Source organism: Pan troglodytes, chromosome 20 (genome assembly GCF_028858775.2).
Source record: "Pan troglodytes isolate AG18354 chromosome 20, NHGRI_mPanTro3-v2.0_pri, whole genome shotgun sequence".
Taxonomy (NCBI): domain Eukaryota; kingdom Metazoa; phylum Chordata; class Mammalia; order Primates; family Hominidae; genus Pan; species Pan troglodytes.
In genome coordinates this window covers 55,757,931-55,785,858 of record NC_072418.2, presented here as the reverse complement: position 1 = coordinate 55,785,858, position 27,928 = coordinate 55,757,931, and the positions used below count along the sequence as shown (strand labels likewise).

General features: G+C 44.3%; 1 protein-coding gene and 1 long non-coding RNA gene across 2 annotated transcripts; one reads left to right on the top strand and one right to left on the bottom strand.

Annotated features, from left to right (window-relative positions):
• The first annotated feature begins 5,506 nt into the window (after window positions 1-5,506).
• On the top strand, window positions 5,507-21,574 carry ZNF888 (zinc finger protein 888). The gene is made up of 4 exons (XM_063802226.1): window positions 5,507-5,819; window positions 7,410-7,497; window positions 10,217-10,343; window positions 17,352-21,574. Exons 2-4 carry the CDS (start codon window positions 7,483-7,485, stop codon window positions 19,367-19,369), a joined length of 2,160 nt encoding a protein of 719 aa, XP_063658296.1. The 5' UTR covers window positions 5,507-5,819; window positions 7,410-7,482; the 3' UTR covers window positions 19,370-21,574.
• LOC134809126 (uncharacterized) lies at window positions 18,871-27,920 on the bottom strand. The gene is made up of 2 exons (XR_010153956.1): window positions 27,315-27,920; window positions 18,871-19,743 (listed from the first exon to the last, which is right to left on the bottom strand). It is a non-coding gene; the product is annotated as an uncharacterized LOC134809126 (long non-coding RNA).
• Window positions 27,921-27,928: the final 8 nt, after the last annotated feature.

Here is a 27,928-nt window from a genome sequence, read left to right as displayed (position 1 = left end):
GGCCAGGCAAAGAGGCTCACGCCTGTAATCCCAGCATTTTGGGAGGCCAAGGCGGGAGCATCACGAGGTCAGGAGATCGAGACCATCCTGGCTAACACGGTGAGACCCCCGTCTCTACTAAAAATACCAAAAATTAGCCAGGCATGGTGGCGTGCACCTGTAGTCCCAGCTACTCAGGAGGCAGAGGCAGAAGAATTGCTTGAACCCAAGAGGCGGAGGTTGCAGTGAGCCAAGATCAGACCACTGCACTCCAGCCTGGGTGACAGAGCGGGACTCTGTCTCAAAAAAATAAAAAAAGAGGGCCAGGCGCAGCGGCTCACGCCTGTAATCCCAGCACTCTGGGAGGCCGAGGCGGACAGATCACGAGGTCAGGAGTTCGAGACCAGCCTCAACATGGAGAAAGCCCATCTCTACTAAAAATACAAAATTAGCCAGGCGTAGTGGTGCATGCCTGTAATCTTAGCTACTCGGGAGGCTGAGGCAGGAGAATTGCTTGAACCTGGGAGGTGGAGGCTGCGGTGAGCCGAGATAGCGCCATAGCACTCCAGCCTGGGCAACAAGAGGGAAACTCTGTCTCAAAAGAAAAGAAAAGAAAAAAACACAAAAGTTTTCCTGTAGATAATTAGGAAGACTGAGCAGCCCCAGAGACAAGACCTCTTGGCATCAGTGTCCCTCTTTTTTCTTTTTTTTTTTTTTTTGAGACGGAGTCTCTCTCTGTCACCCAGGCTGGAGTGCAGGGGTGCAATCTCAGCTCACTGCAAGCTCCGCCTCCTGGGTTCTTGCCATTCTCCTGCCTCAGCCTCCCAAGTAGCTGGTACTACAGGCGCCCACAACCACACGCGGCTAATTTTTTGTATTTTTAGTAGAGATGGGTTTCACTGTGTTAGCCAAGATGGTCTCGATCTCCTGACCTTGTGATCTGCCCGCCTCGCCTCCCAAAGTGCTGGGATTACAGGCGTGAGCCACCGCACCTGGCCGATTGTCCCTTCTTATGTAGTGATAATGTAACCTTCCTTGAAGTGTATCAATCCATCACCAGTCAAGTTGCTGCAACTTATCCACTGGTCTTGAATGGAAAACGTGTTGATTCTGCTAAAGCTTCTCTGTCTTTCCCTGTGTGTGAAACCTTAACATCTCTACATGGGAACACGGGCCCCCTTCATTTGGAGTTGATGTTTCCAGGTGTCTATCCTCAAGCTTTGTGTTCACATAAACTCTATACTTAATCATGTATTCTAAATTTTATTATTTACTGCTGACGTCAGTTTCTGTCGGATTGTAGGAGCCTCACTAGAGACGGCACCTGTCGCCATGTTGTAAAACTCACACTTGTCAAAAAGACATGGGTTAGCGTTTTCCCCCCTTCCTCAGGATGAAGCTAATTAACTGACACAAATGGTCACCTCCATTACCAAGTAGAGCCAGGATGAAGTATGTGTGACCAAGGGTGTTGTCAAGTCCTCTTCCCTGAGGACTGATTAGTGTTTATCTTGAAAACGTACTTAGGCTGGGCGCGGTGGCTCAGGCCTGTAATCCCAGCACTTTGTGAGGCGGAGGTAGGTGGATCACCTGAGGTCAGGAGTTTGAGACCAGCCTGACCAAAAAGGTCAAACTCCGTCTCTACTAAAAATACAAAAATTAGCCCAGCATGGTAGCAGGCGCCTGTAGTTCCAGCTATTCAGGAGGATGAGACAGGAGAATTGCTTGAACCCAGGAGGTGGAGGTTGCAGTAAGCCAAGATCGTGCGACTGCACTGTAGCCTGGGCAACAGAGTGAGACTCTTGTCTCCAAAAAAAAAAAAAAGAAAGAAAGAAAAAAGACAAAAGAAAACATGTACTTAATGGGTTGTACAGAACAGTGAGGTTTCTCTCTCTCTTTTCAACCTCTCAACTGTTTGCCTCTATTTCCCATTGCATTCAGGTCTAAGGCTCTTTATTAATAATATGGTTGTTATTTCCTTCTCTGTTATCATAGTGAAGATGATTTTTCATCTGGGGAAGATTTTTTAGTTTTCAATTGTATTTTCTCAACATTTAAAAAGTGAAGTAAAGAGTATTTCTTGGGCCCGGCACAGTGACTCACGCCTGTAATCCCAGCACTTCGGGAGGCCAAGGCAGGCGGATCACTTGAAGTCAGGAGTTCGAGACCAGCCTGGCCAACATGGTGAAACCCTGTCTCTACCAAAAGAACAAAAATTAGCCGGGCATGGTGGCACGTGCCTGTAATACCAGCTACTATGCAGGCTGAGTCAGAAGAATTGCTTCAACCCAGAAGGCAGAGGCTGCAGTGAGCTGAGATCTTGCCAATGCACTCCAGCCTGGGTGACAGAGAAATACTCTGTCTCAAAAAAAAAAAAAAAGAAAAAGAAAAAAAGTAAATAAAAAAAAGAAACTAATAGATGTCATCCACAATTGTGCTGGGACAACTAACTGGATATCCACATGGAAAAGAATAATGTTGGATCCCTATCTCACACAATGAAATTTTTATTTTAAAAATTAAAAAAAAAAAAAAGAGATGAGGAAGGGATCCCTGCGGGAGGGGGTGTTACTTTGTCACCCAGGCTGGCTTGGACCTCCGGGCTCAATGATTCTCCCGCCACTGCTTCCTGAGTAGCTGGACCTCAGGCTCCCGCCCCCACTTCCACATTTCTGCTGTGTTTAAGCAGCAGGTGGTGACCTCACTCCTCCCTGGCCTGAACACTCCCTCCGGCATCCCAGGCGGTGGCCCTAGGGAAGTCTCTGAAGCTGAGCGCAGGGCGGACTCTCCCTCCCAAGCAAATGGAGAATAGAAAGGGAGAGATTTCTATTCTGTTCTGTGTACCATCAGCATGAGATCGTACTTTCTGCCTAGGCAGAGATTTGCATTTCACGTTCTAGTTTGCATCCCTGTTCCAGACAATTCCAGGGCTTTTGAATCATGCCTCAGCCTTCCTGGCCACTCTTGCCTCCAGTGTAGCAGGACGAGCCACAGACAAAACCTCTCAGACACCGAGTTGTAGAAGGAAGGGCTTTATTCAGCTGGGAGCATTGGCAAGCTGCCTTAAAATCCGAGCTCCCCGGGTGCACAATTTCTGTCCCTTTTAAGGGCTCACAACACTAAAGACTGCGCATGAAAGGGTCGTGATTGAGCAATCTAGGGGATACGTAACAGGGACTACAGTCCCAGATATATACACAGGGGTTTCATGCACTGGTAGAGAGAAACAGAACAGGGCAGGGAGTTTCATAATGTTCTTCTATACAATGTCTGGAATCTATGAAAAACATTGGTTTCTAAGTTATGAGTTGATTTTTAACTATTGGGTTTAGGCCAGGCAGGCCCAGGCCTGGTTTTGGGCGTGGCGCAGGGCTGCCTGTCTTCAGTTTTCTTCCTTGTTGTTTTTTTTCTTAAAACAGGTACTGAGTATAAAACAATATAAAACAAATGAGAGGGTGTGTCTCTTCCCTCACCAAAACCCGAAAAACAGCGGCTGGGTGCGAGGCTGAGAGAAGCACAGCTCCGCCCCGGCCCCGCGTCTGCAGGTTCTACAGGGCAGGTCTCTCCGCCTGGCGCCCCGCCCCTACCTCGCCCAGGCCCCGCCCACCTCGTTGGCTCCACGGAGGCCTGGCTTCTGTCCTGTGCTTGTAGATTCGCCCGGACCAGGAAGCGGATCGCGTGGACTGAAAGTCACACTGCGGCGGTGAGTTTTGCTCTGTGTTGTATTGAGGCTGTGCCTCCAGGTCCCCGGCAATTCTGTACCTGGGATGTGGGGTCTCCACATACCTGGAAATTCTCTCCCTTCTTCCTTCAACAAGAGCAAATGGAGACATTCCCCTAGGAGTCCGGAAGTCACTTCCTTTTGGGTTTAAAGTCGCCCTGAGGCTGCCCTGTCCTCGGTCTTTTTGCTATAGGGCAGTGTATACAGTTTGTATCGCGTAGTTTCCCCGTTCACAACCGTTTGTTGACTCCTCCCACCCCGCGCTTTTTAAAGTCCTCACCCAAGAGGTGGATTCCTGCTCTGGCGCCTCCCAGCTTCACCCTCGTCGGCCCCTGGAGCCCAGCGCTGACACCACAGTCCCAGGGAGGCCGCGTTCTCTGCCTAGTGGTGGGATCCTGCGGACCCCACCCTTGTCCGAAGGCGTCATCGCCCTCCATCTCCCTCCTCATGCTGGGCCCTGCTGCTCCCCAAGTCTCCCCTCCGCAGTCACCGCTTTCCCTGAGCCCGCGTTGGGGAGGTGCCCGGGGCCTGTCCTGTGACATGGGGTGTTCTTGCCTGCCCAGCTCCAGCCCCTGGAAAATGCGCTTCTCCGAGATGCAGGCGTCTTAAGCCAAACCATCCTGTGATTGTGTGGGCCAAAGGGATCAGGAGACAGAGAGAGGGAATCAGAGAGTAGTAGAAAACCTGAGACAGATAAAAGAAGAATGAGAAAGACCCATAACAGATGGCAAAGTAGGGGATGGTCAGGGATTTGCCAAGAGACAGCAAAAGTGAAAAAACAACAGATAGCAGGAGGAGAAAAGCAACTGGAGAAATGTAGAGAAAAGCTGGATGTACAGAGAGATGAAGGACAGACAGCAAGGTAGGGAGAGGGGCAGCAAACAGAAAGGCTCATCAGAATGAGGGAGAGGAGGAGGGATTTGGAGCCAGGGCAGACAGAGCAGAGTGGTGCTGGTGGCAAGGAGAACAGAGGGAGAACCATAGCAGGGAGGACACCTGGGAAATCTGGGGTGCCAGAGAGTGGGGCCGGAGGAGTATAACGGGGAAGAGAGAATTTAACAGGGAGAGCTCAGGAGGCGCAGAGATGGGAGAAGAGGTGGAAATATATGGAGATTGAGAACAATCTAAAGATTGGGGAGAAGGATCAACAAGAGGTTAAATAAGTTGTGGATGGAGTCCAGCTAATTTTTGTATTTTTAGTAGAGACAGGATTTCACCATGTTGGCCAGGCTGGTCTCAAACTCCTGACTTCAGGTGATCCACCTGCCTCGACCTCCCAAAGTGCTGGGAATACAGGCGTGAGCCATCACATCTGGCCACCTATGTATTCTTGAATGAAAAAATTTACTTCTGTCTTAGTTCAACAGCTGACTCTCTTTCCCTGTTTTCTTTTCTTTCTTTCTTTTTTTTTTTTTTTTTTTTTTTGAGATGCAGTTTTGCTCTTGTTGCCCAGGCTGAAGTGCAGTGGCACGATCTTGGCTCACTGCAATCTCCGCCTCCCGGGTTCAAGTGATTCTTCTGCCTCAGCCTTGCTGAGTAGCTGGGATTACAGCCATTCGCCACCATGCCTGGATAATTTTTGTATTTTCAGTAGAAACGGGGTTCCTCCATGTAGGTCAGGCTGGTCTACAATTGCCCAACTCAGGTGATCCACCTACCTCGGCCTCCCTATTTTCAAGGTCAATAGCTGTGTGTTTACACTTTTGCATTTTGTAAATGTTACTGTAATTTTCTTGTAAGGAAAAATTAAATGTTAGGAATTAATGGCATCAGAACCTTGCAAAAGAAGTTTCTTTTTTTTTTTTTTTTTTTTTGAGACGGAGTCTCGCTCTGTCGCCCAGGCTGGAGTGCAGTGGCGGGATCTCGGCTCACTGCAAGCTCCGCCTCCCGGGTTCACGCCATTCTCCTGCCTCAGCCTCCCGATTAGCTGGGACTACAGGCGCCCGCCACTACGCCCAGCTAATTTTTTGTATTTTTAGTAGAGACGGGGTTTCACCGTTTTTTAGCCGGGATGGTCTCGATCTCCTGACCTCGTGATCCGCCCGCCTCGGCCTCCCAAAGTGCTGGGATTACAGGCGTGAGCCACCGCGCCCGGCCAAAAGAAGTTTCTTTAGCCCAGGTATGTGTAAGATGCTTCTCTAATTTTCAAGGATGGGGTGATAAAGACCAACCCTTCCCATTAGCCCTTCCAGGCCCCCATGTAAGAATTCAGGCACATCTTCTTACTCATCTCAGACCTTCTCAGGGTAAGTCGGTGAAAATGTTTTCACTGTGAGGACATCACAGCTAAATCTAAAGCAAGTCATGTCAGTCCCTGGCAGGGAACCCTCCACTGGCTTCCCGTGTTCCCCAGGACAAAAGCCCAACTCCTCACTGTGGCTCCACAGCCCTGTGTCCAGGGCCCCTGCCAGTGTCCAGCCTCCTCCTGGGAGCTTGCCCTCATCTCATGACTCCCTCTGCCCCAGTCACATTAGCTTTTCTCTTTTCCCAGATATCAAAACACTTCCTGCCTCAGGTCATTGTCCTGCTCTTATCCTATGTCCCTAAATGGTGACAGCCCTGTCCCTTTCTCCTCCTTCAGATCTAGGCTCAGAGATATCTCCCATGTCCTCCCACTGCCATCTGAAGTTCCCTCTGCCTGTCAGTCTCTATCACGTTACTCAGGTTTATTATCTCTGCATCAATCACATCAGAAATGAAGAATTTTTTTTTTTTCAGAGTCTCACTCTGTCCTCCAGGCTGTGAGTGCAGTCTCATGATCTTGGCTCACTGCAACCTCTGTCTCCTGGGTTCAAGTGATTCTTGTGCCTCAACCTCCCAAGTAACTGAGATTACAGCTGTATGCCACGACACATGGCTAATTTTTGTATTTGTATTTGTATTTTATTTTATTTTAGAGTCTTATTCTGTCACTCATGCTGGAGTGCAATGGTGTGATCTTGGCTCACTGCAACCTTCACATCCCAGGTTCAAGTGATCCTCCAACCTCAGCCTCCTGGGTAGCTGGGATTACAGATGCCCACAAAGCCTGGCTACTTTTTGTATTTTTAGTAGAGATGAGGTTTCACCACGTTGGCCAGGATGGTCTTGAACGCTGACCTCAAATAATCCACCCACCTTGGCCTTCCAGAGTGCTAGTATTACAGGCTTGAGCCATTGCGCCCGACCCAATTTTTATATTTTTGGTACAGACAGGGTTTCACCATGTTTGCCAGGCTGGTCTCAAACTCCTGAGCTCAAGTGATCCTTCCACCTCAGCTTCCTAAGTAGCTGGGATGACAGAAACACAGACATGCACCACCATACCTGGCTAAGTATTTGTATTTTTGATAGAGAAGGAGTTTCACCATGTTGCCCAGGCTGGCCTCAAACTTCTGAGCTCAAGCAATGTACCTACCTTGGTCTCCCAGAGTGCTGGGATGACAGGCATGAGCCACCGCACCCAGCCTCTGTGTGGGGTTTGGTCAGGCCTGGGTCTGTGCCCTGAAGGGGAGCTCATTCCAGCCCAGCTCCCCACTGCTGCAGCGTGTGTGTGGGCTTCTCCAGAAGGGGAGTGGGAGTTTTCCTGTAGGAGTTTCTTGTCCCTGGTATGGTGGGCAGCAGAGGGGACCATATTTCCCAGGGTGAGGTCTCCTTTGTATGTGTCCTTGTTTTACAGGGAGGGGGTATGTTGACTCTGAGCAATAAACAACATATTTCTAACATTCAGGATTGACTTCTAAAGACTCTGGGTACATGAGGAAGAAACTCAGAAGAGGAAGAGGAAAGCAAAGGAGTCAGGGATGGCTCTTCCTCAGGTGAGATGATATTCTCGGTGGATTGTTCTGTCTCCTTCCTTTCAGAAATGCTGGGCCTTGGAGTTGGGAATCTTCTCTGAGTCCGAAGCATCCTGCCTGACAGGTTTGCTCACACTCACCCATGCCTTCCCTCAGTCCCTCTCATCTCACCTAGATTCCATCTCTCGTGACCCAATGACATGAACATGAGAAGAGGTTGCAGTAGGCATGGTCCTGGGAAGGGCTCACACACAGACATGGATGGAGACGGGGTGAGGGTCCCATGGTGTCAGTGCTGTTGGGCAGCAGGGATTGTTCAGGGGCCACATCTGGATGTGCTGTCAGTTCTCTGTGGACCAAGATTAGAGTAGCTGCCAATGGAAGTCACGTATTAATGTGCACAAAGAACATGGTAAATTCTAGAAAAGACCGATAAGAGGAAATGTTTTCTGCCTGATATTAAACTACATTTTTAGGTAATTGAGTGAGTCTGACCAACATGGAGAAACCCTGTCTCTACTAAAAATACAAAATTAGCTGGGCATGGTGGTGTGTGCCTGCAATCCCTGCTACTCAGGAGACTGAGGCAGAAGAATGACTTGAAATCGGGAGGCGGAGGTTGCAGTGACCTGAGATTGCACCATTGCACTCCAGCCCAGGTAACAAGAGCAAAACTCTGTCTTAAATAAATAAATAAATAAATATAATGGAAATGAATGATACATGAATGATTCCATCATTAGGTCAAGAATACGGAATCGACATAAATAATAGCAGGAGATTCATCCAACCATTCTTAGCACATTACGCTCATGGAGACAGTGGTGTTACTGTGGAGAGGCTCGTGAAACAGGCTTTTGGTAAAAATGATTACAATTTTTCTCAAATATGGGAGCAGTGCTTTTTTTTTATTCTAGAGGATAAAGCTATATTCTCATTCCACCTATTATTATTATTTCTGTTGTTTGTTTCTGAAACGGAGTCTTGCTCTGTCACCCAGGCTGGAGTGCAGTGGCATGATCTTGGCTTACTGCAAACTTTGCCTCCCGGGTTCAAGTGATTCTTCATCCTCCAGGCCAGGCAGTTGAAAGGGTGATTGCTTCCTCTAGGATGGGGCATTTCCTGTTTTCTTAGATCTGACAAGATTCCCCCCAGCCCCCAGTTGTCAATGTGTCCTTTTCCACCAAGGTGAGATTCCTCTTCAGTTAAACAAAACTTGCTACTTTTTATATATTTAAAACATATATATGTATATGTATTATATAATAATACATATATGTATTATATAATAATACATATACGTATTATATAATACATATATGTATTATATAATACGTATATGTATTATATAATAATACATATACGTATTATATAATACATATATGTATTATATAATACGTATATGTATTATATAATAATACATATACGTATTATATAATACATATATGTATTATATAATACGTATATGTATGTATATAATACATATATGTATGTGTATGTATATAATACATATACACACATCCCCACACATATACACACACATATGTGTACACACACATACATACACATACATATGTACACACACGTATATATTTTGAAAATCTTTTATATTTTGAAAATCTGGGACAAATGACAACCCTTTGTATTAACATCTAGTTTTTTGTGAGTCTGTGTAGGTTTTATTATTTTGTGAACATTTAAGAAATGGATTTTGTACTTTGAGTAAGTTTGTTTTCATGTATTTTATTTTATTTTGAGACGGGGTCTCACTTTGTTGCCCAGGCTGGAGTGCCCTGGCATGATCGTAGCTCACTGCAACCTCCACCCTCAGGGTCAAGCCATCCTCCCACCTCAGCCTTCAAAGTAATTGGAACCACAGGTGCCTGCCACCATGCCCAGCTAATTTTTTATTTTTAATTTTGAGACCTAGTTTCTGTTGCCCAGGCTGGAGTGCAGTGACGCGATCTGGGATCACTGCAACCTCTGCCTCCTGGGATCAAGCCATTCTCCTGCCTCAGCCTCCCACATAGCTGGGACTACAGGCATGTGTCACTGCACCTGGCTGATCTTTTACTGTGGACGTTGTCATCTGTGAAGACATCACTCATGCTCTGTCTCTTCGAGATACTGAATGTCACTTGGTGTCTCCATAAAAGTTTCAAACATTTCTATAGCAGGAACCCTGCATTGATTTTTTATTTATTTCTTATATTTTTTACAAACATAAGAAATTCATACTGATAGGGTGTCTTGACCTCTTCAAAAAGTATAATAAAGACATCATGTGAGGCCGGGTGTGGTGGCTCATGCCTGTAATCCCAAAACTTTGGGAGGCTGAGGTGGGCAGATCACGAGGTCAGGAGATCGAGACCATCCTGGCCAACATGGTGAAACCCCATCTCTACTAAAAATACAAAAAAATTAGCCAGGCATGGTGGCAGATGCCTGTAGTACTATCTACTTGGGAGGCTGAGGGAGGAGAATGGCATGAACCTGTGAGGTAGAGCTTGCAGTGAGCCGAGATCATGCCACTGCACTCCAGCCTGGGCGACAGGGCGACACTCCATCTCAAACAGAAAAAGAAGAAAAAAAATACATCATGTGGTGAAAAATCCCTTACTCGGATTTGTCAGAACATTCACTACAATTAAATCCTTGCTTTCCCCTCTCTTCTTCTCATTTTCTGTAAAGATAAGAACTCCTCCCATAACCATTTGCTTAAAATGTGTTTTCATTTCAGGGTCTATTGACATTCAGGGACGTGGCCATAGAATTCTCTCAGGAGGAGTGGAAATGCCTGGACCCTGCTCAGAGGACTCTATACAGAGACGTGATGCTGGAGAATTATAGGAACCTGGTCTCCCTGGGTGAGGATAACTTCCTTCCTGGGGATGTTCCCTTGTGTATCTTTGCATTTTCTCTTGTTTCTCTTGGGAGTTGCATCCTTGCTTGACTAAAATGGAAGCCGTATTGATTTTGAAATGAAAAGCTTCATGATGTAGCATCTGGACTTTCACTGTCCCCTTTGTTTAGACGTTCTGCATTCTTCATGATACCTCAATGTGGGTTCCAGGACTAAAGTAGGCATAAAACTTTATGGCAGGCTGGGCATGGTGGCTCACGCCTGTCATCCCAGCACCTTGGGAGGTATGTGGATCTCTTTAGATCAGGAGTTGGAGACCAGCCTGGCCAACATGGTGAAACTCAGTCTCTACTAAAAATACAAAAATTAGCCAGGGATGGTGGCACACACCTGTAATCCCAGCTCCTAGAAAGGCTGAGGAAAGAGAATCACTCAAACCCAGGAGGTGAAGGTTCTAGTGAGCCGAGAACACACCACTGCACTCCAGCCCAGATGGCAGAGCAAGACTCTGTCTCAAAAAACAAAAACAAAACCTTACTGCAGAGTTTAAAAATATCCAGTTCCCCGTTTGCTTCTCCTGTGCTTTCAACTCATTAGTTCTTGGAAGAGAGCTCGATGTCCACATATTACATATTACAGTGCTCCCTAAGCATTCAGAATGAGGCAGTCAGTGGAGGAATTAGTGAAATATTTTCCTAGATCTATCTGCAATGTCTTCTTTCCTACTGAAACATAGGGCTGGGACTCTAGAAAAGCTCCAGCACTTCATGGTCCTTTCTTTTTATAAGTAGGAGTCTCTGACCTCTTATCTCCATGTTGGAGCAAGGGAAAGAGCCCTGGACTGTGGAGAGTGAAGTGAAAATAGCAAAAAAATCCAGATGGGTGGGAATGTATTACAGGTGTAAACGCAGGTAAGAGCTCAGATGGGCAGAGTGGAAGCTCCACCTTCAAATAGTGTGTGGGGAAACTCTCTGCAAGTGGGAGAATTCTGTGGGTAAAGGAAAGTTTAAATCCTGAGATCTTTGAAAGGACATCTTTCTTTGCCCCTGCTTATCTCTCTGCTCTTTCTTTTCTTATGACAGAGTCTCACTCTGTTGCCAAGGCTACAGTGCAGTGGTGCAATTTTGGCTAATTGCAGCCTCCGCCTTATGGGCTCAAAGGATTCTTGTGCCCCAGCTTTCTGGGTAGCTGGGACTGCAGGCTCTCACCACCATGCCCAGCTAACTTTGTGTTTTTAGTAGAGATGGGGTTTCACCATGTTGGCCAGGCTGGTCTCAAACTCCTTATCTCAAGTGATTCCCCTGCCTCAGCTTCCCAAAGGGCTGGGATTACAGGCGTGAGCCACCATGCCCAACCGTTATTATTTTAAATAGTTTTGTCTTTTAGTTCTTAGTAAACATATAAGTGGTTTAAGCATGATTCCAGTGTGAATATAACAACCACGTTAGTGTCCATTCCTTTCAGTACGCAGAAGTGAAGTGTGTTGTATAGATATCTGGGCAGAAGTTATTGTTGCAGGTATGTTAAACAGCTTAAACTTATAGTATAATAATGAAACTTAAAATTTCTGTAACCTGGCCGGGTACAGTGGCTCACGCCTATAATCCCAGGACTTTGGGAGGCTGAGGCGGGGGCGGATCACCTGAGGTCAGTTCAGAACCAGCCTAGCTAAAATGGTGAAACTTCGTCTGTAGTATAATTACAAAACTTAGCCAGGCACTGTGGTGGGCAGCTGTAATCCCAGCTACTCAGGAGGCTGATCCAGGAGAGTCACTTGAACCCGGGAGGCGGAGGTTGCAGTGAGCGGGGATCGCACCATTGCACTCCAGGCTGAGTGACAGAGTGAGACTCCATCTCAAAAAAAAAAAAAAAAAATTCCATAACCTGCAAAAACTACTTCTTCTCCAGCAGAACTTTTTAAATTTATGCCAGAATTATTTCTGTGTAAGTTGCATTTTCATTAACATATATTTACAGTGTTTTTTCATGACTTTTAATTTTAAATAATATGAAAAAAGTTTAGTTATGAAGAAAAGGTACACATATGCCAGTTTCTGTATCTGTCCTTTTATTAATTAATTAATGTGTTTATGAGACATAGTTTTGCTCTCATCACTTAGGCTGAAATGTAATGCTGCGATCTCGGCTCACTGCAACCTCCGTCTCCCGGGTTCAAGCAATTCTCCTGCCTCAGCCTCAGGAGTAGCTGGGATTACAGGCATGCATCGCCACACCCAGCTAATTTTGTATTTTTAGTAGAGACAGGGATTCTCCTTGTAGGCTAGGGTGGTCTCGAACTCCCGACCTCAGGTGATCCGCCTGGCTCATCCTCCCAAAGTGCTGGGATTATAGGCATGAATCACCATGCCTGGCCTGTCTGTTTTTTAATTTACCTTTACTGGAGAACTTTGTATATGCTTCTGGGTTGGAGTTACTCTTTAGCCTTCTTTCATTTATTTTTATTTTCTTTGAGACAGAGTCTCAGTCTGTCACCCAGGCTAAAGTGCAGTGGTGTGATCTCGGCTCACTGCAACTTCCACCTCCCAGGTTCAAGCGATTCTCCTGTCTCAGCCTCTCAAGTAGCTGGGACTGCAGGTGACTGCCAACATGCTGGGCTAATTTTTTTTTTTTTTTTTTTTTTTTTTTTTTTAGTAGAGACGGGGTTTCAGCTTGTTAGCCAGGACTGTCTCAATCTCCTGACCACGTGATCCTCCCACCTCAGCCTCCCAAAATGCTGGGATTAGTGGCATGAGACACCGTGCCCGGCCTGTCTCAATGTATTTAAAATATGTTATTGCTGGCCAGGCACGGTGGCTCATGCCTGTAAGCCCAGCACTTTGGGAGGCCGAGGGGGGCGGATCACGAGGTCAGGAGATCGAGACCATCCTGGCTAACATGGTGAAACCCCATCTCTACTAAAAATACAAAAAATTAGCCGGGCGTGGTGGCGGGCGCCTGTAGTCCCAGCTACTCAGGAGGCTGAGGCAGGAGAATGGCGTGAACCCAGGAGGCGGAGCTTGCAGTGAGCCGAGATCGCGCAACCGCACTCCAGCCTGGGTGGCAGAGCAAGATTCCGTCTCAAAAAAAATAAAAATAAAGGCCGAGCGCAGTGGCTCACTCCTGTAAGCCCAGCACTTTGGGAGGCCGAGGCGGGTGGATCACGAGGTCAGGAGATCGAGACCATCCTGGCTAACACGGTGAAACCCCTTCTCTACTAAAAATACAAAAAATTAGGGTGTGGTGGCGGGTGCCTGTAGTCCTGGCTACCTGGGAGGCTGAGGCAGGAGAATGGCCTGAACCCAAGAGGCAGAGCTTGCAGTGAGCTGAGATTGCACCACTGTACTCCAGCCTGGGCGACAGAGTGAGACTCCATCTTAAAAAAATAAAAAAATAAAAAAATAAAAAAAAATATGTTACTGCTATTAGATGACTTCATGTATTGCAAGTCTTACAGTACAGGCTCTTAACTTCCTTTGTTTAATAAGATTTGTCAGCCTTTGGTGATGTTGATGATAAGATGCTCTTTTTCCTGTTTCTGTCATTTCACTGTCCTGTTAGAAATAGCTTAGACTGATGCCGGGCACGGTGGCTCACGCCTGTAATCCCAGCACTTTGGGGGGCCAAGGTGGGAGGATCACGAGGTCAGGAGATCGAGACCATCCTGGCTGACATGGTGAAACCCCGTCTCTACTAAAAATAGAAAAAATTAGCTGGGTGTAGTGGCGGGCACCTGTGGTCCCAGCTACTCAGGAGGCTGAGGCAGGAGAATGGCGTGAACCCAGGAGATGGAGGTTGCAGTGAGCTGAGATCATGCCACTGCACTCCAGCCTGGGTGACAGAGCGAGACTCCGTCTCAAAAATAAAAAAGAAAAGAAAAGGAAAAGAAATAGCTTAGACTGCTGGCTGTGGTGGCTCACTCCTCTAATCCCAGCACTTTCGGAGACCAAGGTGGGCAGATTGCTTGAGGTCAGGAGTTTGAGACCAGTCTGTACAACATGGTGAAACCTCAGATATACTAAATGCCAAAAATGGGCCAGGTGCAATTGCTCACACCTGTAATTCCAGCACTTTGGGAGGCTGAGACGGGCCAATCACTTGAGGTCAGGAGTTCGAGACAAGCCTGGCCAACATGGTGAAATCCCGTGTCTACTAAAAGTACAAAAATTAGCTGTTCATGGTGGTGTGCACCTGTAATCCCAGACTTGGGAGGTTGATGCAGGAGAATCACTTGAACCCAGGAGGTGGAGGTTGTAGTGAGCTAAGATCACCCTACCGCACTCCAGCCCAGGTGACAGAGTGAGACTCTGGGCTGAGGAGGGAGAATCACTTGAGGTAGGAGAATCATGCCACTACACTTGAGCCTGGGTGATAGAGCATGACTCAGTCTCAAAGACAAAAGAGGAAATAGCTTAAACTGGGAGGCTTAAGAGACAGAAATTTATTTTTCATGAATTTGGGAAGCGGGAAATCCAAGAGCAAGGTGCCAGCCAAATAAGTTCCTGGTGAGAGGCTTCTTCATGGTTTAGCCCAGCCATCTTCCTACCATGTCCTAACGTGGTGGAAAGAGGAACAGGCAATGAGCTCTTTAATGTCTCTTTATAAATGCACTTTTAGTATTCACAGGTAGTCAACACCCATGGCTAAATTCTCTCCAAGTCTGCATCTGCAGGAACAGCCTATTAGAGAATACCACATCTACCAAAGCTTATTTGAGAAGTAGTTATTTATCTTATTTTTTTGAGATGTAGTCTCATTCTCTCACCCAGGCTGGAGTGCAGTAGCATGATCTCGGCTCACTGCATCCTCCGCCTCCCAGGTTCAAATGATTCCTGCTTCAGCCTCCCAAGTAGCTGGGATTAAAGGCACCCGCCACCATGCATAGCTAATTTTTTTTGTATTTTTAGTAGAGATGGGGTTTCACCATGTTGTCCAGGCTGGTCTTGAACTTATGACCTCATGATCCACCTGCCTCAGCCTCCAAAAGTGCTGGGATTACAGGCATGCACCACCGCACCCAGGTGTTATTCAGTTCTTTTTTTTTTTTTTGAGACGAAGTCTCGCTCTAGTCCCCAAGGTAGGAGTGCGGTGGTGCAGTCTATGCTCACTGCAACCTCCGCTTTCCAGGGTCGAGTGATTCTCCTGCCTCGGGTCCCCCAAGTAGCGGGGATTACACGCCCGGCTAATTTTTGTATTTTTAGTTGAGATGGGGTTTCACCATGTTGGCCAGGCTGTTCTAGAACTCCTGACCTTGGGTGATCCACCCGCCTTGGCCTCCCAAAGTCCTGGGATTACAGGCATGAGCCACCATGCCTGGCCATAGTCAATTCTTATTCCTTATAATGCTGTGTATTTTCTTCACCTCATATATTAGAAGGTAGTGATCTTAACATGTATTTCAGTTCTTATGTTGTGTACTGGTGGTAAGAACAAGTTGTGGTTTTTTTCTTAAGAGGGAATTGTTTAGAATTCTGCAGGCTGTATAAATCTACTTATTTTCTTGCTTGTTTTATCATGGGTTACAGTATTTTATTATTTGATTAATGAATTAATAATATATTTTATTAATTGATTTTATGATTTTACATGTGAGTTTTTGGTACGTGGTATGCAATATAACTGAGGGATTCCACTCATTAATGTCAAAAGTGCCCCCGGGCACAGTGGCTCATGCCTGTAATCCCAGGATTTAGGAGGCTGAGACGTGTGGGTCACCTGAGGTCAGGAGTTCGAGACGAGCCTTGCCAACGTGGTGAAACCCCATCTCTACTAAAAATTTAAAAATTAGCTGGGCATGGTGGTGTGTGCCTGTAATCCCAGGTACTCAAGAGGCTGAGGCAAGAGACTCGCTTGAACCCAGGAGGTTGAGGTTACAGTGAGCCCAGATTGTGCCACTGCACTCCAGCCTGGGTGACAGAGCAAGACTCCATCTCAAAAAAAAAAAAATACAAAAACTTTTTTTAAAAAGTTACAAAGCGCCTGTTCCACATGGATATAGGTAATTTTGTAACAGTTATTCAGAAAAATATAGTATTAACATTTTCTTTTTTTTTTTGAGATGGAGTCTCACTTTTTTGCTCAGGCTGGAGTGCAGTGGTGCGATCTCAGTTTACCACTATCTTCGCCTCCCGGGTTCAAGCAATTCTCCTGCCTCAGCCTCCCAAGTAGCTGGGATTACAGGCGCCCGCGACCACGCCCGGCTACTTTTTGTGTTTTTAGTAGAGACGGGGTTTTGCCACGATGGCCAGGCTGGTCATACTCCTGATCTGAGGAGATCCACCTGCCTCGGCCTCCCAAAGTAGTGGGATTACTGGTGTGAGCCACTAAGCCCTGCCTTTTTTTTTTTTTTTGACTCGAGTCTCACTTTGTCACCCAGGCTGGGGTGCAGTGGTGCGATGTTGGCTCACTGCAACCTTTGCCTCTTGGCTTAAAGTGATTCTTGTGCCTCAGCCTCCCGAGTACCTGGGATTACAGGCACGGGCCACAACACCTGGCTAATTTTTGTAATCTTTTATTATCTTCTCTGTGCTATGATTGTTTGACAGTACAGAATTTCCATTGATTTTGGTTATCCTTACAAGAGCTTGTTGTTGATTATTTACCAATATAGTACATTGTCCGGTCCTTTAGCATTTATTTCTATACAGTAAATATGCTGTAAATATGAAGAATATATATTTTATTCTTTTTGTTGTTACAGTGATAAATTTTTTGCAAACTGTGACATACTTTAAGGTCACAATGGAAAAACACTCCTTACTTTAGGCTTACACATGTTTGTGCCCTGTCAGTGTTTTGTCATGATATTAGAAATAGGCTTCCATAGAAATGATTTGAAGTACATGCAATCGCCCTTCATTTATTAAAGGATCTTCCTCCTTTTGTGTTCCTGAACTTTGAAGCTCATGTTTGAGATGTTTAAAATAAGTATTGTTTTTGGTGTCATATTTACACATTTCAGTATTATATATTATCTGTACTGAATTGGAAAACTATTGGTGTTTATATTTTGTAGATATCTCTTCCAAATGCATGATGAAGGAGTTCTCGTCAATAGGGAAAGGCAATACAGAAGTGATCCACACAGGGACATTGCAAAGACTTGCAAGTCATCACATTGGAGAATGTTGCTTCCAGGAAATTGAGAAAGACATTCATGACTTTGTGTTTCAGTGGCAAGAAGATGAAACAAATGGCCATGAAGCACCCATGACAGAAATCAAAGAGTTGACAGGTAGTACAGACCAATATGATCAAAGGCATGCTGGAAACAAGCCTATTAAAGATCAGCTTGTATCAAGCTGTCATTCACGTCTGCCTGAACTGCACATATTTCAGCCTGAAGGGAAAATTGGTAATCAACTTGAGAAATCTATCAACAATGCTTCCTCAGTTTCAACATCCCAAAGAATTTCTTGTAGGCCCAAAACCCATATTTCTAATAACTATGGGAATAATTTCTTCCATTCTTCATTACTCACACAGAAACAGGATGTATACAGGAAAGAAAAATCTTTCCAATTTAATGAGAGTGGCAAATCCTTTAATTGTAGCTCACTCTTTAAAAAACATCAGATAATTCATCTAGGAGAGAAACAATATAAATGTGATGTATGTGGCAAAGACTTTAATCAGAAGCGATACCTTGCACACCATCGTAGATGTCACACTGGTGAGAAACCTTACATGTGTAATAAATGTGGCAAGGTTTTTAATAAAAAAGCATACCTTGCACGTCATTATAGACGTCATACTGGAGAAAAACCTTACAAGTGTAATGAGTGTGGCAAGACGTTCAGTGACAAGTCATCCCTCTTAGTTCACAAGACAATTCATACTGGAGAGAAACCTTACAAGTGTAATGAATGTGGCAAGGCTTTTAATAAAAAATCAAACCTTGCACGTCATCATAGAGTTCATACTGGAGAGAAACCTTACCAATGTAAAGAATGTGACAAAGTTTTCAGTTGCAAATCATACCTTGAAAGACATAGGAGAATTCACACTGGTGAGAAACCATACAAATGTAAGGTTTGTGACAAGGCTTTCAGAAATGATTCACACCTGGCACAGCATACTGTAATTCACACTAGAGAGAAACCTTACAAGTGTAATGAGTGTGGCAAAACATTCGGTGAAAATTCAGCCCTCTTAGTTCACAAGACAATTCATACTGGAGAGAAACCTTACAAGTGTAAGGAATGTGGCAAGGTTTTCAATCAACAATCAAACCTTGCACGTCATCATAGACTTCATACTGGAGAGAAACCTTACAAATGTAAAGAATGTGACAAAGTTTTCAGTCGCAAATCACACCTTGAAAGACATAGGAGAATTCACACTGGTGAGAAACCATACAAATGTAAGGTTTGTGACAAGGCTTTCAGACGTGATTCACACCTGGCACGACATACTGTAATTCACACTGGAGAGAAACCTTACAAGTGTAATGAGTGTGGCAAGACCTTCGTTCAAAATTCATCTCTTGTAATGCATAAGGTCATTCATACTGGAGAGAAACGTTACAAGTGTAATGAATGTGGCAAAAGTTTTAATCACAAATCAAGCCTTGCATATCATCATAGACTTCATACTGGAGAGAAACCTTACAAGTGTAATGAATGTGGCAAGGTTTTTAGGACACAGTCACAACTTGCATGTCATCATAGACTTCATACTGGAGAGAAACCTTACAAATGTGAAGAATGTGACAAAGTTTTCAATTTCAAATCACTCCTTGAAATACATAGGAGAGTTCATACTGGAGAGAAACCATACAAATGTAGGGTTTGCGACAAGGCTTTTGGGCGTGATTCATACCTTGCACAACATCAGAGAGTTCACACTGGAGAGAAACCATACAAATGTAAGGTTTGTGACAAGGCTTTCAAGTGTTACTCACACCTGGCACAACATACTAGAATTCATACTGGAGAGAAACCTTTCAAGTGTAGTGAGTGTGGCAAAGCCTTTCGTGCACAGTCAACACTTATTCACCATCAGGCAATCCATGGTGTAGGGAAACTTGACTAATGTAACGATTGTCACCAAGTCTTCAGTAACGCTACAACCATTGCAAATCATTGAAGAATCCATAATGAATAGAGATCTTACAAGTGCAGTAAATGTGGCAAAATTTTCAGACATTGTTCATATGCTGTAGTTCATGGGTGAACTCATATTGGAGAGAAACCTTACAAATGTCATGATTGAGGCAAGGTCTTCAGTCAAGCTTCATACTATGCAAAACAGGAGAATTCATACAGGAGAGAAACCTCGCAAGTGTGATGATTGTGAGCAAAGCCTTTACTTCACGTTCACACCTCATTAGACATCAGAGAATCCATACTGGACAGAAATCTTACAAATGTCATCAGGGTGGCAAGGTCTTCAGTCTGAGATCACTCCTTGGAGAATATCAGAAAATTTATTTTTGAGATAATAGTTCCAAATGCAATGAGTATAGCAAACCATCAAGCATTAATTGACACTAGAGTCAGTTCAGCATTGACTTGAGTTTGAGTTGACTTAACGTTGAGTTCAAGCATTAATTGACATTAAAGTGTTTATGTTAAGAGGATTAGGCTGAGTGCGGTGGCTCACACCTGTAATGCTAGCACTGTGGGAGGCCAAGGTGGGTAGATCTCTTGAGGTCAGGAGTTTGAGACTAGTGTGGCCAACAGGCGTGAGCCACTTTTCCCAGCCTGTTTTTTGTTTCTTTAACAAAAACAGATACAGATTTTTTTTTTTTTAATCACCTGGGTGCAGGCAAGCTGAGTCCGAAAAGAGAGTCAGGGAAGGGAGATGGGGTGGGGCCATTTTATAAGATGTGGGTAGGTAGTGGAAAATTACAATCAAAGGGGGTTGTTCTCTGGCTGGCAGAGGTGGGGGTCACAAGGTGCTCAATGGGGGAGTTTTTGAGCCAGGATGAGCCAGGAGAAGGAATTTCACAAGGTAATGTCATCAGTTAAGGCAGGGACCAGCCAAGTTCACTTCTTTTGTGGTGGAATGTCAACTGATAGGCATTTTATAGGCATTTTTATGGGTACCGTGTTGAATCTAAATCACATTGGGTTATATAATTATTTAACTATTAATTTTTCCAAACTATCAATATGGGTTGTATCTCTATGTATGTTTTTAATCATTTTGATCAACATTTATAGATTTCAAGGTACAAACTTCTCAGCTTTGTACGTTTATTCCTAAGTATTTCTTACTTTAAGTTCTCTAGCAAATGGAAGTGTTTTTAAATTTTCTTTTAAAATTGTTTATTGTTAATGTATGGAAATTCAAGTAATTTTTGGTGCTGATATTGTATTGTGCAAATCCACTGAATTTAGTAGTTTTGAGGGAAGAGAGAGACCCTCTCATATTATTTTATATTGTTTTATACTCAGTACCTGTTATAGGAAAAAAACAAGGAAGTGAAATCAAAGACAGGCAGCCCGGCACCAGGCCTGAAACCAGGCCTGGGCCTGCCTGGCCTAAACCCAGTAGTTAAAATTTTATCAACTCATAACTTAGAAACTGATGTTATTCATAGATTCCAGACATTGTATAGAAGAACATTGTGAAACTCCCTGCTCTGTTCTTTTCCGCTCTGAACACCGGTGCATGCAGCCCCTGTCACATACCCCCTGCTTGCTCAAATCAATCATGACCATTTCATGTGAAATCCTTAGTGTTGTGAGCCCTTAAAAAGGACAGAAATTGTGCATTAGGGGAGCTCAGATTTTAAGGCAGTAGCTTGCCGATGCTCCCAGCTGAATAAAGCCCGCCCTTCTGCAACTCAGTGTCTGAGAGGTTTTGTCTGAGGCTCATCCTGCTACTTTTCTTGGTTCCCTGACCTGAAAATGAGGTAACTGATGGATGGCCGAGGCAGCCCCTTAGGTGGCTTAGGCCTGCCCTGTGGAGCATCCCTGCGGGGGGGACTCTGGCCAGCCTGAGTGACACGATCCAAAGAGCGCTCCTGGGTAGGAAATTGCCCCAATGGAATGCCTCGCCAGAGCGGTGCATAGCAGGCCCCCATGGAGGATTAACACAGTGGCTGAACACCAGGAAGGAACTGGCACTTGGAGTCCAGACATCTGAAACTTGGTAAGACTAATCTTTGGAACTTGCCCCACTCCATCTGAGTGGAAGCGTGGCCTGATCACCCACGGCATGCCTGCATTGGCGCTTTTGTTCTGGTTGTGACTTGATTTGAATTGTTAGATACTTTAGTTTTGGTTTTGACTTGGCTTGAATTTTTTAGTACTCAGATTTTGAATTTCGTGATTTTGGTTTGGTATAAACGGTAAAAGTGCGTGTGTGTGCCCTCTTTACCCATTCTTTGTCTTGTGGTGAGTATGTGTGGTGTGAGCATGGTATTTTGTCTCAGAAGAAAAAAAAAAAACATAGTTCAGGCACAAAGTAAGCCCACCCCACTAAGAAATATGTTAAAGAATTTCAAGAAAGAATGTAAAGGAGATTATGGTGTAACTGTGACCCCAGGAAAACTTAGAACTTTGTGTGAAATAGACTGGCCAGCATTTGAGATAGGTTAGCCATCAGAAGGAAGCCTGGACGGGTCCCTAGTTTCAAAGATATGGCACAAGGTAACCTGTAAGCCAAGGCACCCAGACCAGTTTCCGTACACAGACAGTTACACCTGGTTTTAGACCCCCTCCCCCCGCCCCCCACAGTAGTTAAAAGAACAGCAGCATAAATGGCTGGCAGAGGCAAGAAAAGACCAGCAGAGAGAAAAAGAGGCCATCTATACCAATTCTAAGTTAATTTAGACTAAACAAGGTCTTATTAATAGCAAAGGATAATTGAAGTCCCAAACTTACAAGGTTTTCAACAAAAGTGAAGTTTGCTAAAAGTTAACAGCGTAGCATGTATTATAGTAACTTCTAGTCTGGTAGCCTTAGACAGTCTAGTCCAAAGACATAAAGAAAGTTTGTTTAAAAAAATTTTTTATGCAAAAAATGTATAATTTAAAAGTAATAAGGCCTCCTGTGTATTATTGAAGAAACAGTTTATGTACAAGGTGTATAAGAAAAGTAAAATATACCTATAGTAAAAAGATTATAAGGAGGCATAAGAATGTGGATTTTTACCTATATTAAAAAGTTAAAAAAATTATTGTTTGAAAGTTTAAGCAAGTTTTAAAACATTAATTGTAAAGAAAATTCTGTGTGTAAACATATTAGCTAAAGTTAAAAAGGTATCATCCAGTTTTTCTGTGAAATGGACATCAAAGTAAAAATGCAACAGGTTTTTTTCTTAAAGCATCAACCTGCTCTTTAACAAAAATTACAAAAAGTTAAAAAGAGTCTATAAAATCTAACCTTATGGTCAAACATGAAAAATTAGATAAATATGTCTACAAAGTTTTATTCAAATTAAATTTAACATTAGTAACACACTAATATAAAAGTAAAATTTAGCTTATCTGGTATAAAAATCATACAAGAAGCATTATTAAATATACAATGGTGTTCAGCTTTCTTTGGTCTAAAAACTAATAAAAATCGGTGCTAAAGGAAGCATTCATTTTACCAGAGGATCACAGAAGTTAAAGAGTTAAAACAAACTTTGGCAATTGAGACAGCACACCAAGATGCAAATGCCTGGTTGAAATAGATCAAATATTCCATCTGCACATTAAACAAAAGCAATTGTTATGCTTGTGCACATGGCAGGCCAGAGGCCCTGATTGTCCCCCTTCCACTAAGGTGGTCCTGTAGTTGACCAGGCGTGGGCTGCATGGTAGCTCTTTTCCAGGATTCTACAGCCTGGAGTAACATATAGCTCTCTCTGCTATATCCCGAAGTCCCTGCGGATCAGCCCCCGAGGGCCTTCCAGCTTCCGTCTCCCAACACTAAGTTCACTTCTTGTATCTCATGGCAGAGAGGAGATTTAGCATTCCTTGGAGACCTGAAAGGATGCAGTGAGCTTAAGAATTTTCGGGCTGGGCACGGTGGCTCACGCCTGTAATCCCAGCACTTTGGGAGGCCGAGGCGGGTGGATCACGAGGTCAGCAGATCGAGACCATCCTGGCTAAAACGGTGAAACCCCGTCTCTACTAAAAATACAAAAAATTAGCCGGGCGTGGTGGCGGGTGCCTATAGTCCCAGCTACTCGGGAGGCTGAGACAGGAGAATGGCGTGAACCCGGGAGGCAGAGCTTGCAGTGAGCCGAGATTGCGCCACTGCACTCCAGCCTGGGCGACAGAGCAAGACTCCGTCTCAAAAAAAAAAAAAAAAAAAAAGAATTTTCAAGAGCTTATCAATCAGTCAGCCCTTGTTCATCCCTGAGCAGATGTGTGGTGGGGTATTGTAGTAGACCTTTAGTAGGCACTCTGCCGAATAACTAGAGTGGCACTTACGGTTTAGTCCATTTCACCCTGGTATTTCATCAACCAGAAAAAAAAAAAAGAAAAACTCATGTCAGCCCCAGCCCTGAGGCTACCTGACCTGACAAAACTCTTTGCACTCTATGTGTCAGAAAGAAAAAAAAAAAATGGCAGTTGAAGTTTTAACCCAGACTGTAAGGCCCTGGCCAAGGCCAGTAGCCTATCTCTCAAAACAACTAGACGAGGTTTCCCAAGGCTGGCCCCCATGTCCAAGGGCCCTGGCAGCAATGGCCCTGTTAGCACAAGAAGCAGATAAGCTAACTCTTAGGCAAAACATAAACATAAAGTCCCTTTAATAAATAACAAAAGACAGCATTAGCTAATAAATGCTAGACTAACTAGATACCAAAGCTTGCTCTGTGAAAATCCCCACATAACCATTGAAGTTTGCAACACCCTAACCCCGCCACCTTACTCCTAGTATCAGAGAGCCCAGTTAAACATAACTGTTCAGAGGTGCTGGACTCAGTTTATTCTAGTGGGCCCAACCTCTGAGATCACCCTTAAACATCAGTAGACTAGGAGCTGTACATAGATAAGAGCAGCTTCGCCAACCCCTGCAAAGTGACTCTGAAGAAGACGACAAGCCCTGCTGCAGTCACACCCGGAAGCTGACTGGTCCACGCACGACTGAAGCAGGAAGAAACTCATCGCAGGACTCATTTTCCTTAAAATTTAGACTTGTACAGTAAGGACTTCAACTGACCTTCCTCAGACAAAGAACTGTTTCCAGTATATACATCAAGTCACTGAAGTAAGACAAAAGATTGCTACAGTCCTATTATTTTATAGTTATTATAAGTGTACCAGGATTCTAAAAGAAATTTGTTTGTATAATGCTATTCTATCCAAAGTATGTAGCCCAAGGAATAACCAACCTGATGTGTGTTATAACCCATTTTAAGCCTCCCATGATTACAGTTTTTAAAATAAAATTAAAGACTAGTCTTTTTCTAAGTGACACAAGTAAAATAATAGAACAGAAGAGGGGTCCCCAAAAATATAACCTTAAAATTTGATGCTTGTGCCACTATTGATAGTAAGCAGCATAGAATAAGATGCAGTTCTCTAAATTAGAAAAAAAGTTACACAGTAAAAAAAAAATAAGTATATCTGTCAAGAATCATATTTATGTGAGATGTGTCAATACTAGTCTTATGTCATTTGGGCTACTTAAAAAGAAGATAAAAATAATCCTGTTTAGCTCCAAAAAAGAAAAGTCAGCCCCTCTTACATGAGTGGGACCTGCAGCCTTTTAAAATTGATAATCACAAACCCATCAGACCCAAAGTAAAATAAAAAAAAAGTAACATTAAGCATTGATGAAAAAAAACTAGATCCTAGCATAAACATCCTAATAAAAAAAGAAGTTGAAAAATGCTCTCCAGAACCAGTATTTCAGGCTTTCTATGATGAACTAAATGTGCCAGTACCTAAGATTCCAGTAAAAACTAAAAATTTGTTTTTGCAATTAGCCGAACATGTAGCCCAGTCTCTACAAGTCACCTCATGTTATGTTTGTAGAAGAACTGTAACAAGAGATCAATGGCCATAGGAAGCCCGAGAATTAGTTCCTACAAACCCAGTTCCTGATGAATTCCCAGCCCAAAAGAACCACCCTGACAATTTTTAAGTTCTAAAAGTCTCAATTATTAGACGGTATTGCATAGCTAGAGAAAGAAAAAAATTCACTCATCATCCTGTAAGGCGGCTTAGTTGTCTTAGGCAAAAGCTGTATAATAGTACCACAAAAACAGTTACATACTAAAGTTCCAGTTACACAAAAAGAAATCCATTCAGTAAATTTCCAAAGTTGCAGACTGTTTAGGCCCACCCAGAATTCCACCAGGACTAGATGGCCCCCACCAGGTTATACTAGATACATAGACAGAGCTTATGCTAAGCTGCCTGATCAGTGGACAGGTAGCTGTGTAATTGGCACCAGTAAGCCATCTTTCTTCTTACTGCCCATAAATACAGGTGAACTTCTAGGCTTCCCAGTCTATGCTTCCCGTGAAAAACGAAACATAGCCATAGGTAATTAGAAAGATGATAAATGACCTCCTAAAAAAATTATATAATACTGTAAGCCTGCCACTTAGACACAAGACCGCTCATGAGGTTATCGAACCCCCATCTACATGCTCAACCGAATCATACAGTTGCAAGCTGTTTTAAAAATTATTGCTAATAAAACCGGTCAAGCCTTGACTGTTCTTGCCTGGCAAGAGACTCTGATAAGAAATGCTATCTATCGCCGGGCGCGGTGGCTCACGCCTGTAATCCCAGCACTTTGGGAGACTGAGACGGGCAGATCACAAAGTCAGGAGATCAAGACCATCCTGGCTAACACGGTGAAACCCCGTCTCTACTAAAAATACAAAAAATTAGCCGGGTGCGGTGGCAGCGCCTGTAGTCCCAGCTACTAGGGAGGCCGAGGCAGGAGAATGGCGTGAACCCGGGAGGCGGAGCTTGCAGTGAGCTGAGATCGCGCCACTGCACTGTAGCCTGGGTGACAGAGCGAGACTCCGTCACCAAAAAAAGAAAAAGAAATGCTATCTATCAAAATAGACTAGCTCTCGACTACTTGCTAGCAGCTGAAGGAAAAGTTTGTAGAAAATTTAACCTTACTAATTGTTGTCTGCACATAGATGATCAGAGGCAAGTAGTTGAAGACATAGTTAAAAATATAACAAAACTGACACATGTACCCGTACAAGTGTGGCACGGACTCAATCCAGGAGCCATGTTTAAAAATTAGTTCCCAGCAATAGGAGGATTTAAAACTCTTATAATAAGAGTTATAATAGTAATGAAAACCTGCTTACTGCTATCTTGTTTGCTACCTGTGCCTCTTCAAATGATAAAAAGCTTCATCGCTACCTTAGTTCACCAAAATGCTTCAGCACAAGTGTACTATATGAATCACTATCAATCTATTACACAAAAAGACATAAGTAGCAAAAATAAGAGTAAGAACTCCCACTAATAAAAAGTGAGACTCTCAAAAAGAAGAAATAAAGGGAGACCCTCTCATATTGTTTTATATTGTTTTATACTCAGTACCTGTATTAAGAAAAAACAACAAGAAAGTAAAACCAAAGACAGGCAGCCCGGGGCCAGGCCCGAAACCAGGCCTGGGCCTGCCTGGCCTAAACCCAGTAGTTAAAAATCAACTTATGGCTTAGAACCCAATGTTATTCATAGATTCCAGACATTGTATAGAAGAACATTGTAAAACTCCCTGCTCTGTTCTGTTTCTCTCTGACCACCGGTGCATGCAGCCCCTGTCACGTACCGCCTGCTTGCTCAAATCAATCACGACCCTTTCATGTGAAATCTTTAGTGTTGTGAGCCCTTAAAAAGGACAGAAATTGTGCATTCGGGGAGCTCCGATTTCAAGGCAGTAGATTGCCGACGCTCCCAGCTGAATAAAGCCCTTCCTTCTGCAACTCAGTGTCTGAGTTTTGTCTGCCGCTAGCCCTGCTAACACTGTTACAATGTCAATGCTTTTTTTAAAAATCCCTTTTTTTCTTATTGAGGCGGAGGAAGGAGCTCTGGGGTAGAGGGTCTTACTTTGTCGCCCAGGCTGGCCTGGACCTCCAGGCTCAGCTGTCTTGCCGCCCCTGCTTCCTGAGTAGCCGGGACCCCAGACTTGCCACCTCGCCCGCATCCCTGCTGTGTTTAAGCAGGAGGTGGTGACCTCACTCCTCCCTGGCGTGAGGCCTCCGCTCCGCACCCCAGGCGGTGGCTCTAGGGAAGTCCCTGGAGCTGAGCACAGGGTGGATTCTCCCACCCCAGTGAATGGAGAATAGAAAGGGAGAGGATTTCTATTCTGTCCTGTGGGCCGTCAGCATGAAATTGGAGGTCTGGCTGAGGCAGGGCTTTGTATTTCGCATTCTAGTTTGCATTCCTTCCCTTGACAACTTCCAGATTTTGGACATAAATTGCTAAAATTAATTTCAATAGCAAGGAGCTTTCCTGGATCCAATCACCGCCTCACGTTGACTTCTCAGGGAGGTACTATTTCAATGACTGCTGAGCTGCTCCAGCCTCACTGGCGGCTTTCGCCTCCAAAACCCGGAAAAAAGGCGCAGAGAGCGAGATGGAGGAAAGCTCAGGACCCGCCCCCTTCTCGCCCCCGCCGACCCCTCACAGCCCAGGACTCTTCTCCGAGCCAGGCCCCTTGT